This window comes from Pagrus pagrus (genome assembly GCF_965226575.1).
Source record: "Pagrus pagrus genome assembly, chromosome: 16".
Lineage (NCBI taxonomy): Eukaryota > Metazoa > Chordata > Actinopteri > Spariformes > Sparidae > Pagrus > Pagrus pagrus.
The window spans coordinates 12,358,620-12,373,014 of record NC_140200.1 but is presented as its reverse complement, the minus strand read 5'-3'; the positions used below and the strand labels follow the sequence as shown (position 1 = coordinate 12,373,014).

The 14,395-nt window shown below is 38.3% G+C and overlaps 2 protein-coding genes across 3 annotated transcripts in view; both read right to left on the bottom strand.

The window, feature by feature from the left end:
* Positions 1–7,503, bottom strand: part of akap12b (A kinase (PRKA) anchor protein 12b) — a 49,767-nt gene extending 42,264 nt beyond the window's left edge. The window contains exon 1 of the mRNA XM_084378479.1: positions 7,154–7,503. Within this exon, the coding sequence (XP_084234605.1) occupies positions 7,154–7,288 (135 nt within the window). The 5' untranslated portion in view covers positions 7,289–7,503. The remainder of the gene's footprint in view (positions 1–7,153) is intronic.
* A 3,889-nt stretch (positions 7,504–11,392) lies between these two features.
* The window catches only part of mthfd1l (methylenetetrahydrofolate dehydrogenase (NADP+ dependent) 1 like), a 38,435-nt gene continuing 35,432 nt past the window's right edge, over positions 11,393–14,395 (bottom strand). Inside the window, exons 27-28 of one of the 2 annotated variants that reach the window (XM_084378509.1) lie at positions 13,245–13,364; positions 11,393–12,986 (exon numbers count right to left, since the gene is read on the bottom strand). In XM_084378509.1, the coding sequence (XP_084234635.1) occupies positions 13,275–13,364 (90 nt within the window). In that variant the 3' untranslated portion in view covers positions 11,393–12,986; positions 13,245–13,274. The remainder of the gene's footprint in view (positions 12,987–13,244; positions 13,365–14,395) is intronic. The other variant, XM_084378508.1, reaches the window with a different exon arrangement.

The following is a 14,395-nucleotide window of genomic DNA, read 5'->3' as shown; positions in this document are numbered from 1 at the left end:
TGCAGCTCATTATACAGGAACGCACCAGCCTTAATCAGCACACATTATATTGCGTAACATGATGTCGGATCATTGGAGTCATCTGCCACCGCTGCAGCGATGGAAGAAGCCGACATGTGATGCAGATCTCATGTTTAGGTGCCGTGTCCGCTTTTGTTCCTTTGTGAGTCGAGTAGATGTGAGCATTGATGGAATGTAACTAAGTACATTTACTCAAGTACTGTATTTAAGTAAAACTTTGAGGTATTTGTACTTTACTTGAATATTTTCATTTTCTGCTGCTTTATACTTCCACTCCACTACATTTTTGGAAGCAAAAATTGTACTTCTTAGTCTATTACATTCATTTGATAACTTTAGTTACTAGTTACTTTGCAGATTACATGCGGTCTCTGAGCCAAAGTCGCACATAAAATAAATGTATTGTTTCTCTTTAAGAGAACAAAACAAAAAAGACAAAACAAGGATTCCAATAATCAAAATAAAAAAATAAAGCTGAATATCAGACCTAATAATCAGCCAAACAGTATATACATACATGACATGATCTACGTTTACTTGTACTTTTGCTGCTTAAGTATATAATCCAGAAAAATACTTTTGATACTCAAGTACATGTTATATCAAATACTTTAAGACTGTTACTAAAGTGCTTTTCGTATGTGACTTTGACTGATCTTTACTTTATTCAAGTATGACTTTGGGGTACTTTCCAACAGCGGATGTGAGTGAATACACTGATATTGACTTCTCATCATACTGTAAAAGCAATAGTGTATTTATAGATAGCTCCTCTCTAGAGAGAGAGGTGAATTAAGAAATTAAGAAAAAGAAGCAACAGAAGCCTCTTACTGGACATCGACCCATGTTTTTTTAGGGCCAATACAAATATTGATTATTAGCCATCAAGTAGACCGTTCAAACCAGTATTTGCAACCAATATACATTGGCATTAAAAATGAAAACACAGTATCGAAATTTATAATAACTACATTTTACTCAAGTGTTGTACTTCATATAATTTTGAGGTACTTTTCTTGAGTATTTATGTTTTTTTGTTAATTCCACTCCACTACATTTTGGAAGCAAAAATTGTACTTCTTAGTCTATTACATTCATTTGATAACTTTAGTTACTAATTACATTACATTATTATCTTTTTTCCTTGGCGTTCACTCCCAGCTAAGCAAACAACCTTGGCTCTCTCTTTTTCTTTCCCTCTCTCTCTCTTTTTACTCTTTTTATTCTCTCTTTTTAATCTAAATTTGTTTTAAACTGACTACTATCCCTTGTGTTGTTTTAATTGTTTATTGTAGTTTTTGTGATTAACTTTGTTGTGCTTTTGCAATTGTACAGCACTTTGGTCAACTGATGTTGTTTTTAAATAATAAATTGTGACTTGACTTGACTTGACATTGCAGATTCACATCGTTGAGTGTCGATAGGCTGTTTCTTGTGAAGCGTAACCAGTCAGATTGGGTTGTTGGGCAGGACACTGAGTGAGAGCACATAGTGGTGACTACAGACAGAGACAGGATGTTGCATCAGAGCCAAAGCGCTGGATTTTTAAATTAATTTATTATATCAGCAATCAGCCAAAAAAAATTACTGATTACTGAAAAATGCTGAATATCAGCCCCAATACGATGATAGATCCATCTCATAAAGAATATTCTTATGCACACACTGTAATCTTCTCAGCCAGTTATGCATGTAAAGTTCCTGTTGATCATGTTTAAAGAAAGCGTAACATTTTTTTCTGTGTTTAACTTCAAATCTGCATAATCACATCTTTGCCATCTCCAGATTTTTAACATCTCTCCCTGCTACAGCTGCAAACAGCACACTGAGACCAAAGTTTCAACCAAACATGGCACAGAAAGCTTTTCTCGTGTTAAAGGTGCACTACTTTGGACATGTTCACTGCAAGCTCAACTCAGCAGGACGAGGACTATATATCATCTTTTTCACAACAAAAACAGAATATTTTGTGAATGTAAACGTAATCAGTGAGATTGTCAATGGAGTCATCATGTTTATAGTTTGTGATTGCTCTGCTCAAAAAATTTTTTTTAACCATGACATCAAGCACTGCAGTATTTAAATAAAACGTATTTGGCTGTACATGCCTCTTGGGGCTGAATTTTAGGGAATGTGCCATGGCTGTTCCTTGCCCCTTTCATCTGTTGGGTCACGTTGTTGAGAACTGGAATAGGAGTGATCCTCTGCAAACACCTGCAAACTAAAATTACCCATTGCACTGTTCTCTGCGTAGATATGCAGAAATGTTTTTGTGCATCTTTGCACAACTGAAACTTTTTCAAGAATTAGCGCTCCCCACGATACGGAAGATCAGATACACAGAGAGATAAGGAACATTATGAAGAAAACATGGTCTTGCTTCATAAATTACAAGTAACTTCCAACATCACCCATCATGTAAAAAGTGTTACATATTGCGCAAGCTTTGCAGCTCTATCTATGATCTTCATGTCAGGTTATAAAAGATTTTAAAAAACAGAGACATATAACTTGTGTGAACAGGAGATGAACCCAGCAACCAGAGGCGCTTGTGAGAAAGAGATTTTAGAGATTGTTTCGTGATAGGAGGAGCCAGCACATTGTGGCAGCACGTATAAAATGAGTTGACATTAAGGCTGCAATCTGCCAATTATATTTCACGAATAATCAATTAATCATTTAGTCTATAAAATGTGAAACATGCTTATCACATTTTCACAGAGCCCAAAGCGACGTCTTTAAATTACTTATTTTTTCAAAAATCCCGAAGACTCTTCATTTACTGTGATAAAGAAAGGGACATTTCACATTCAAGAAGCTGGAACCAGCAAAATGTTTGAGATTTTTACATGGAAATGGCTGAAATGATGAACCCATTATCAAAATAGTTGCCAATTAACTTTCCTTTGATCAACTAACCCATCAATCTACTAATGATTGCATTTAGTTCACATACTATCTAATAATTTCATTGAAACAATCTAATAAACTCAACAAGAATCTCATGAGTTGTTTAATTTGGAACTGACATAAACATAATTTAGTGGCTGGTTTATCCCCCTGTTTTATCGTGATGACCTTAATGTGATTATTTGGTCAACACTTGGAAGGCAGAGAGGAATGAAGAAATGAAGAAGGAGGGTCGGTGGTGGTGGAGCGAGAGACATTGCTATAATTCCTCTGTGGAGTGAGGAGGATATTTATCGACTGTGTATCAAGGCTCCGTCCGCTTCAACCAAGCACTCGCTGTCAACATCCAAACACACACACACAAACACACACACACACACACACACACACACACACACACACACACACACACACACACACACACACACACACACACACACACTCTCTCCCCAAAAGACACCACCAGTACTTCAAAAACCCTGTTATCTGTCCATCTCACACGACTCTGATGTCTACGGTTATCATTTAATCCATTTCTGGTCTCAAAGTCATTGTTTTCATCTCAGATAAACGTGTATCACATACAGAGAAAACATGGCCCAGTTTAATCTGCTCTGTTCTGCCTCCCTTTCAGGAATGAAATACTTCATGCTACAACCAGGGTCACGTCCCTCCTCTGCGTTTACAGGTTTCGCCCTTTCGGGAATGAGAATCTTCGTAACAGAAAAAGTTATTTTGTTCTCACTTTTTGCGATAGTTAGTCACGGTCACACAAGGTACAGTGGTGGCACTCAGATAAAGCGGTGGGACGATGTACGATTATATCGCAAAACACAATAAAAACACCCAGGAGAAGTTGATTGCGATGTGAATATCCTCACGTGACAGACTTTGAAAAGCTGTCTAGCTTGATGACGTGCAGTCGCACGATTTAACATAAAAATACTTAACATATTTGTTACCTATGTATGTTTAAGTGGCATTTTAAGAGTTTTAAGCATATTTTGATGATTATAATATTGTGAATCACAACATGAAATTATCATTTCGTCCCATGCCTACTCAGATACTTTACTTGGGTAAAAGTATGAATACCGCGATGTAAAGATACTCCATTACAAGTAAAATTACTGCATTTGAAATATCATTATTTCAGCAAAAGAAAAGAAGTATTAACAGTAAAATATGCTTAAATAATAAAACAGCTAATAAAAGTAGTTACGCTGCAGTAAAATGGCACCTGTGCGTGATATATTATTACTTTATATATGACATTACTTGATTTATAAGGACGTATGAATGTGTGAGTTTTAACTACTTTATATACAGTGACTGTACGTAGTTTTCTGTCCAGATACATTTTTTTTTATCTCACCTCTATCCTTTACTGTAAGATATTGAATAACTTGACATTTATGGACCAGAAGCAGGTACTTAAATAAAACCATGTGAGAAGTTTAAAAGGAAAATGTCTCACTGGGGGAACTGCTAACAGATCACAGACGTATAAACGTAATGAGGAGCCTCTACTGGATTTTTTTCACCCCAGAAGCTTGGGAACAACTGGTTTAATCTTTCACGATGCATCAATACAACAGAATCATATTTCCCTGTGATATGCAGGGGTGATAAGCGACTGTCAGCGTTTATTGCATTATATCATGTCCATAAATCCGTCTTATCAGTCTGATCACGCCTCCAAACAGAACAATATTTAGACATGAGACTTAAGTGCATTTTTTTGCTTGTACGTCTAACCTACATTGTCTCTTTGTGCTTACAGGTGACGTATGTAGGTTAGGTTGAGCCACTAAACCCCTCCTGACACTTTTGGATCTCATTATCTTATGTAAAATAGCCGTTTGTAGTTTTGTACAGTGGAGTAATGGCGGCTGAATTGCTGCTAGCTGTATGAAATATATTTGTATTGGGGAATGTGACCTTGTTGCAGTCTCTCCATTCTGCACCTGATTATTTAAAGGCATGAAGCAATGTTTTTGTTGCTGTTGTTGTAATTGTTAATAAAATAGTGTCAATGAGGCTGTGCTGGTATGTTGGTATGTTTTTTTTGGACCATTATGGTTTGACCTGTGCCACCTGAAGAGAAGTATTTTAGAACATTTATCTTCACTGAGACAAATCATCTTCAGCTGTCGTATCTCATATTTCTTCTCGTGGTGCCCCTTAAATCGTTGTGCTGTGGCTGCTGGTTTTCTGTTTTTACTCATAAACTTGATCAAATTATGTTCAACAACAAAAAAAAACATTATGACTGCGGCTGGCATTTAAGGTTTGCCAGCAGCCAAGGGCAGCGCAGTCAGTCACTAACAGCCTACGTGTAGAGACATCACGTCAGTGGTGGAAACCGTGTCTCAGCGCTGTCACAGCTGGATTCACAAAGCTCAAGAGACAAACTGGCATCTTTGAGACATTTCATATCACACATACCGACGTGATGGGAAAATTTGAGCAAAAACAATGCCGACTGCGATGATACCTGCGATAACAGCAGAGACAGCTTGACAAAACATCCAACCGCCACCAAGATGACGTCAATGTGCTGGAAAAAACATCTGCACAAACACGCCGGCATCTAAAAACAACACATTCATGAGAGAAAAAAAACAAGAAGCTCTGATAAAATCTTGACTGTTTAAGCCCTCTCTGCTTTCCGTCTCATTTAATGTCTCCCCCGGTGTCACGTGACCTTCCTGCTGACCTTCCAAGACCCCAAAATCTGACCTGTTGACCTCCAGCCAATAAAAAAAGTCAATAAATCCAATACGTTATAGGAGGCGTGAATAGAGCAGGTGGCGACACATACATGGTCATTAGTAGGCGCTTTCCAAATATTCAGTCACACAATGCTGAGCAATTTACACCGAGGTGACGGTGCAGAGTCGGCAGGATCCCTCAGAGGATGGCAGCTGGCCACAACATACTGCACGGACGAGGAAATAAAGAGGGCACTCTCACCCTTACAAGAGTTTATTCTGCTTTAGATTAAAATGTAGAAAAACAGAATTTCTCTATCAAGCAGGTGCCACTTAACCGTGTCAAGACGGACGTACAGGTTGGAAAAGCCCCTCCAAATATGCTGACAATTAATTTAATCTATTATTCATTAACGGTTCATTAAACTCTGGACACACGAGGTCAAAATGCTCAACTTGAAGGGACAAATTAAAAATCCTGATAATGATGAATTACTTTATTAAATCTGAAAGTGTTTGTGTGAAATGACATTATTTAGTCTGTGGTTTGAAATTGTGAGTTAATTGAGGCTTTAATGATAATATGTGGATATGATAGGCTACATATTATATCATGTTGTGTTCACTATGTTTTTAATTCTTAAATTTAGAAGATTTTAGAATATTTTGTCGACATGTTGGCAGCCACATGATACACATCTTGACTTTTTCCGTTTTTTTTATGACCTTTATACTTTAAAAACACATATATACATATCACACAGCTCCTTGTAGATGAGCAGTTCTGCTTTAAAATGCAAAATATGGTTGTTATCTTTAATTTAGTGGGCAGAAATGATGAAATTATGGGGGGTTTTTTCTTACATTTTGAAGATTTTTGTATTTTTTATCTACACATTTTGGCTTTTTTCCCTTTTTTTTTTCTTTTTTTGACCTTGCACATGTCACAACTTTAGGCCTTTCAATTTTTAACTTTTACCTTGTTTTATACTTAAAAAAAACACATATATCACACAGTCCCTTGTAGATGAGCAGTTTTGCTATAGTCGGCAAAAACGATGAAATCAAAACCGTAAAAGTGCAATCACATGAGAACCATGTTGTCATGTAATGCAATAATCCATCACTGCTCATGTGACAAACAGCCCCCAAACTGTCAGGAGTATAAAAAATGTGGTTGTTGTTTGTTGTTGTTGTTGTTGTTGAGCCCATGCAGGTGGTCGGTGTGGATGTAAATTAGGATCTGGGCTGAGCTGCTGGCGTTTTATTACTGCGGGACTGCAGACAACTCGACCCATTACTCAGCAAAAAAAAATCCCAACACATGGAGCCTGTGCGCTGCAGCACAGCACTGATGCGCACAGTGACGGTGTGGAGGGCAGGAGGTGGGGACGACAGGTATGTTTGCAAACACACAGGTGAAGCAGGGTCCTCATGCATACCTTAATGATGGGACCACATGAACACACATGACGGAGACATCTCTCGGTGTAAACACTGAAGCCTACCTTGCTTTCCAGGACGCTGCCTCCCTCCTGGATCACGTTCACCTCCGCACTCAGCTCCCCCGCGGAGGCTGAGGCTGAAGCCGACGCATCCTCCTGGCTCTTCCCGTCCCGCTGCACTGAGCTCTGCGCTCCCATGACGAACAATCACAAAACTCGTCTTCAGTCTTCAGTCTTCACAACACGGAGCACTCCTCCACGCCGGCTGCGGTCAAGGTACGGTGCGTTACAGCGGAGCGAGTATCCACAGCGTCCGAGTGACGAGCTCTTCACAGCGCAGCTCCGCCCCGGGGTGGCCTGGATCTGGTCTGGAGCGACGAAGTGTGAGGACCAGCAAACTCTTTCAGGACACCCCCTCCTCCCTCCTCCCTCCTCCGCCTCCCTCCTCCACCTCACTCCTCCGCCTCTCTCCAGTATCACATGGGGGCTCCGGTGCGCCGCGGCACGCCTTGCAGCAGCAGCGGCAGCATCATCAGAGACGGTGCTGATGGAGGAGAGGTGAGGAGAGGATGAAGGTGAACAAATGAAATATAAGGTTAAAGCATCGTTTACTGTAGGAAGTAGAAATCCATCCCAAGAGATTGGTAGATTGAATTAGAGCTCCTTTAAAGCAAATCAAGACAAAACCTACACACATACAGGTGACTTTTTATTTGAATATACTTCATTTACTAAAGAATTATTGCACTTTTTTTTTTACATTTTCTTTCCTGATGTTTAAACAGAAACATAAAACAAAACATAAAAAAGCTTTTACACCTGCACAGAGAAGCATTTGCATGATGTATGTTTCAAAGTCTTAATCTTGCTCTTCTATATTTTGTCTCATCTCAGTGTTTTATATTTATTTTTATATATAGTTATATATAGTTTTATATATATATTATTCTTGGACTGTATGATACTATATTCTGTGAGGCACCTTGTAACTTTGGTTTTGAAAGGTGCTATAGAAATAAAGTTTATTATTATTATTATTATCATTATTTCATTATTTAGTTATTTGAAGAATGGGGATTTTATAGGCAAAGAACACAACGAGCTTTACAATTGAATGCCTTGTAATGTATTGTTATGATCTGCTCTCTCTCCATCTTACTCCGAGGGTAAACAAGGTTAACAAAACATCCACTGTTATATGCAAATATACTAGTTGGTTCAAGTTTCACATGTTTGGGATTTTTCTTCTTGTGGTTCACCTAAAAAAAAACTAAAACAAACAGCTTTAACTGCAGCTTCTCATTTCATCCATTGAGTTTGTCATTTCTACTTTGATACCGAAGATCAATCATTTTAAGGCGCTCTAATCACCTACTGAAATAAATAATATACATTCACAAAAGTAGTTATCTCTGATCTCATCTCTCTCTCACACACATACACACACATTATACATCTATAGGTGACAGACTGCCATGCTGTCTGCCTCGCTCATGGAGAGATGATGTTGAGGTTTAGTGTTAATTGTAGGTTGAGCCATGTGCTATTTTGTTTGGAATTTTTTTTTTTTTTTTTTGCAAATTACAGCTCCACAGCTCAAAGCCAAGTTCACACAGGCCTAGACTGAAGGTCCCTGCAGCCAAACAAAACCAAAACACGATACCTTGAAGAGAGCAACACAACAATGAAATGTAATATCCAGGAGATTTACTGTTTGAGTGTGTGCAAAGACCAGACAATGGCAACCTGATCCTAAAACAACTATAAAGGATATTCTATTTATCTTGTTGGGGGAAAATACAGAACTATAGAAGAAATAATATATCCCAAATGGTTTTTTATAGCTCAAAAGGGGGCTCTCCCAAGGACGCCTGTCAGACTCTTATTAATTTTTACGACAACATACACACTAGCCTATACTAGTCATTTGAGCCACTGTTTGTGTAAAAGCATTGAAAGCTTAAATGCCACTTGAGGTCACAAAAATCAGGACTTGAGACTTGAGACTTGACTCCTTCATGACTTCTTTGACATTTATATGACAGACTAACTTGACTTGGACAACTCAACTTAACAAAGAATATTCTGACTTATCAATTTTTGGTAAAAATGCACAAGAATGAAAAATAAAGAAGACAGTGTCAGCTGGTCTTGCATAGAAACACTTCAAGTTCTGTGACCTACGAATTGAAAGGCTTTAAAGTTGAGTAAAATGACTTGATATTATTTTATTTCAAATAATAGACATTGTAGGTTTTTCACCATAAAGATTATTATTGTATTTTCCAGGAAATTACTGGATAACAATTGTGGTGAAATCACAGTTGTATACTGTAATTACTTTTACAGTAATATTGATACAAATCACAGAAATATACAGTTTTGTGTTTCTACAGCAACCTAGACACAATTTTACCATGAATATGTAGCATTTTGATATAAAATGACATTATGATACTAAACATCTGTAACCATACTGCCTGTTAGCCTGTTATCATTTTAGCCTGTTAGCTGTTTGCCTGTTAGCCTGTTAGCATGTGTACCTTGTTGGACCACTTATGGGCCTGTTTGCCTACTTTCCCTAAACTACAATAAATTCCTCTGTGGCTCTTCCTGAGGTTTCTTCACTTTTTTTCCCCCGTCAAAAGGGGTAATTTTTTTTCTCAGTATGGCAACTTTTTCCTCACTCAAATCGAGTATCTAAAGGACAGAGGATGCCATTCACTGTACAGATTGTGAAGCCCAATGAGGCAATGTAATTGTGATCATGGGCCATATTAATAAAATGTATTTGTTTTGATTATAGTGAATTCACAGCCAAATTACTGTTACACAGCTCAGTATCTGCCAGTCTATTAGCTTCAAACCGGCATCTGTTACATTACAGCTCCTTCTATAACCACATAGTTGACTTGATTATAATCACCAGTAAATGAAGATCTAATTCCATAAAACCTAATCATGTCATTATGTCAAAGTAATGACAGACACATGGGCGTAGAGTCTGATGCACAGATACAGTATTCTTAACATGCAAAATGGCGCCAGGATCTTAAGAACCTCAATTGAATGACTTCCTGTGCAAAGCCTCACTCTGCCCGTCGTCCCCTGATTATGAAAAGTAATTAATAATTAGGGATCTTACACATTTAAAGAGAACCTCACAAAAAACTAGAATTACCGTGTTGTGGTTGTATGCCTCCAAACACCAGGCAAATTACTGTTCCTGAACTGTGGCGCTGAATAATGGCCAGAACATTTTTGCTGAATATTACGATTTCACAGTGGTCTGACCTTTGACCTTTTCGACCATTTGCACAACCCCAAAACATGATGCCGCCAATAAACGAGGCGACAAGATTACATAAATGCAAAAGAGAGTTGATATTGTAACAGAAGGCAGCTGACACACCGTGCACCTGAGACTTTTGGGGGCCCTGGAGGTCTGAGGTTCAGGGGCAGTTGCCTGCTTTGCCCTCTTGGTAATCCAGCCGTGGATCATTCCAGCCACTCCGGAGTTACACTCACACAACATTCAAAAGGACCTGTCCTTGGTACTGAAATTAGCCAGTCTATTAAATATGAGTGCTAAAAGATGAGAGCTTAAACAACTGGAGGCTTCAGCTGATCGAGTCAGAAGTTCGACATAAATAACTGGAACTTGACACAGTGGGGATTTTCCAGCACGTTACAAAGCAATGACGGAGGCCTCTCCTCGTCAACAGCATGTCTTAAAATCTGTCATCAGCTCAAAACAAGAGGGTTCAGTCTCACACAAACACTCATACACACACACACACACATACTAAATATGCTGTTGGAGCTCTACTGTAAAATGAGAGCATTCCTGCAGCCTTGACTGTATTTTTAAGTGCCAGATCCTGCCCAGTGAACACAGAGAATAACAGACTTAGCAGGTGTGGAATGCCAGCTATGATAGGCACACACATGTGCACACATGTATGTTGGCTCCATCCTGCAAACACCTCATAATGACAGATGCTGCACCACAGGGTGCTGCTAGGGGGCCTGAACGATGACTTTCTGGCAGGCTTCCAACACGGACCGCCCCCCCGTGGGAGTAAAGCTGCACTTAGGTAGAAAAACAAACGATAATGAAAAATTTGAAGAAAACTTAAAGTTTTAATATGCTAGTCAAGTGAAAGAGAAAGAGGAAGTTTTAACAAAGAAAGGTTTGAACTGAAGAATCTCCACAACAGGAAGAGAGCGCATGTGTCCAAACAACAGATGGGCTGAGCCACAAGTCGACTGCTGGGTGTGAAATCACAAACACAATTTTGGAGTAAATAAAAGGTTTATTTGAAAAAGGCACATACTTTTGACTTCTGAGAACCAAAATGTTAAACATACAGCCGCTGTTAACAAGAACAATACATTTTTTTCAGAGCAAATCTGTCAGTTCCACACTCAGTTCGGTTTACAATAAAACTTCAGTTCACCTAAAAATGACAATTTAATCATTTATCTACTCACCCATATGGCGAAGGTTCGTCTGGCTTAATCCAAGCATCCAGAAGCCCCAAGATCCCAAATTAAAAAGACATTATTTACACCGTTTTCTTTAAAGCCGAAATTCACTGTAGCTGCTGAGTTAAAAACACTAGTACGCATCCCGTCTGATGTTGTTACTCAAAATCAACTGCGTGCCAAAGGTGGAAATAATGTCTTTCTTGAATCGACTTTGGATCTTGGTGATTCCTAAGACTTGGATTATGCTGGACCAGCTGTTTTCTTGATTTCTTTTATGTTTTTTCTTTTACGTTTTCCCCCATCTCTTTCAGCTGTTTAGGAAAATGCTGCAACACTGTTTTGCTGTGAAGCTCTAGAAATGTTTTGTGGACTACGAAACTTCATTTGTCTTTCCATCGACATGGGTATGAGTAGAAAATGACTGAATTCTCACTTTTAGGCAAACTGGTCCTTTAACATTAGCTTCAGTAACACATTTGATTTCACTGTGAATAATCATCCCATCAAGATTGTAACTTTTGTCCAGCTGACATTGTGAGAGCAGTGTGACATTCAGCTCTCTGGATGAAAATCAGACCCAACTTAGATGTGAAATTTAGACCACCGCCACAATTATGAAACATAAAATAATTGCAAATGTTGATGAAATTAAGGCATTAACCTTTAAGAAAAAATACTGGAGGTACCATTTTACATAGCCAATACCGTACATGTAATGAGCTATTGCTTTGGCCATTAAAGTAACCAAACTGACGGATATAAAGCAATAATAATACATTACAACCATTCTAATCATATTAAATGTAATACTTGGACAAAAAACCCCAAATGGCCTCAAACGGATGAGTATAACTTGTATAACTACACAGTTTAGTACAGCTTAGACAGTTTAGTATAGCAGCTTGGACATTCAGAAGCATCCAGCAGGTTAGGACACGAGAGCTTATAATCAATGCCATCATTGCTTTTTGTGCGTTTGACAGCTATTTAGTTTATTAATACACAAGCTGTGCCACTTTCAGTAATAAAGATTAAGACATGTATAAAAGATTGCAGCACCATGATAAGACATTTGGGTAACCTTTTCTCCCACAAATAAAAGGAAATCAGAACATTAAAGTAAAATTCAAGATGGCCATTTTAAGACTGAAACCGACTCTTCCATACTCAGAGAACATCGTACAGAGAGGTAACAAACACACATACAGCACATACAGTAAACACAATATGGCTGTAGGAGGTCATCTTTGGTATATCACACAGACGTGCAAATACAGCATGAAGATAATGCTATAGTAAACATGTTACTGTGATACTGGCAGTGTTTGGGCTGCTGGGAAGAGTTGGAAGGCAAAGGTCAAAGGGATGGATGAATCAGATTGTTCCCGCATGGAGCTGAGGGATCCTGGGAACAGGAAAAAAGAAAACAGGATGATGATTTTAACTGTGTGTATGAGTCAGAATGTAGCATCACAGACTGCAGCCTTGGCACAGAGTGAATGAAGCAGTAAACTAATAACTACAGCGAGGAAATAAAGTCTCATGGGAGAAGACAACGACAGCTTGTAAAATGTTTATAATGACACAATGAATGCTCCTTCTGATGACTGGACTTTTATTTTTTTATATACAACTTTTTATGTCGCTGTGAAGGAGAGAATACCTTGATGGATACCTCTAAATTGGAGCATGATCAGAATAGCCCGGTGATCTCCTCTGTGACCGGGTCAAGGTCAATGTCATAGAAACAGGGTCGGGTTGGCAGACCTGGCATGGTGCTCATCTGAGGGAAACACAAGAAAAGCAGAGGAACTTTATTGGCAGGCAGTATAAGAGAAACTGAAAGAAAAGAAAAAATACTCAAAATCAGGCTGTAATTCTTTGTCTAATTCCTTCATGTTTTTGTTGTAGTGATTTTTTCATGTTGTGCTACAGTCTACTGGGACTACACAGTGACTGACAGTTGTTCACCACATTTCTTGTTCACTGATAAAAGTGAATGTTTATTAAATGTTTTTAAATCTTAAGTTCTACCACAAAACAAAAACAACCTACATATGTTTAGTGACACCTTCGCACCAAGACGTCTTCAAACAAGCACTCTTTTTGAGAAATATCTACAGACAACCCAAAAACATAATGCCTATCGCTGGGCAACAGCAAAAAAAGAAAGAAAATAAATTATCTCATTCCAGTTTCTTAAATGTTGATATTTTCTGGTTTATTTACTCCCCTGTGACCGTAAAACTGAATATCTTTGGGGTGTGGATGAAAAACAAGACATCTGAGGGACGTCATCTTTCGGAAACACCGACACCATTTTTTGACATTTCATAGACAAACAGCTAATCAGTTAATCAAGAAAATAGTTGACAGATTAATCTACAATGAAAATAATCATTGAAGCCCAGAGAAAGTTAACTTAAACATTTAAATATTGCTAAGTGAATGGGGTCTCTTTAAAATGTCAATGACAACAGAACTAAATAAGAAGGTAAGATTACAATCTAGATAATCACTAAAACATGATATTAAAGCTTTTGCCACAACACAGCTGCTCTACACCAGAGGACAATTCACTAAGAGTCAGTATCAGACCTCTCATAAATGACTCAGAATAAGATCAACCCCTACAGGTCCAATGACTATAATCTAGACTCACTTCACTCCGGGCAGACAGATGATCAATGTGTTGACAACCTCCACTTTAGCAGTGATGAGTTTAGCCACAGACAGTGGTCGCTTTGTTCTCATTGTTGTCAAAATATAGATTACAAAAGGCAACCTCACAGATATGAGACAAAGTTTAGGGGC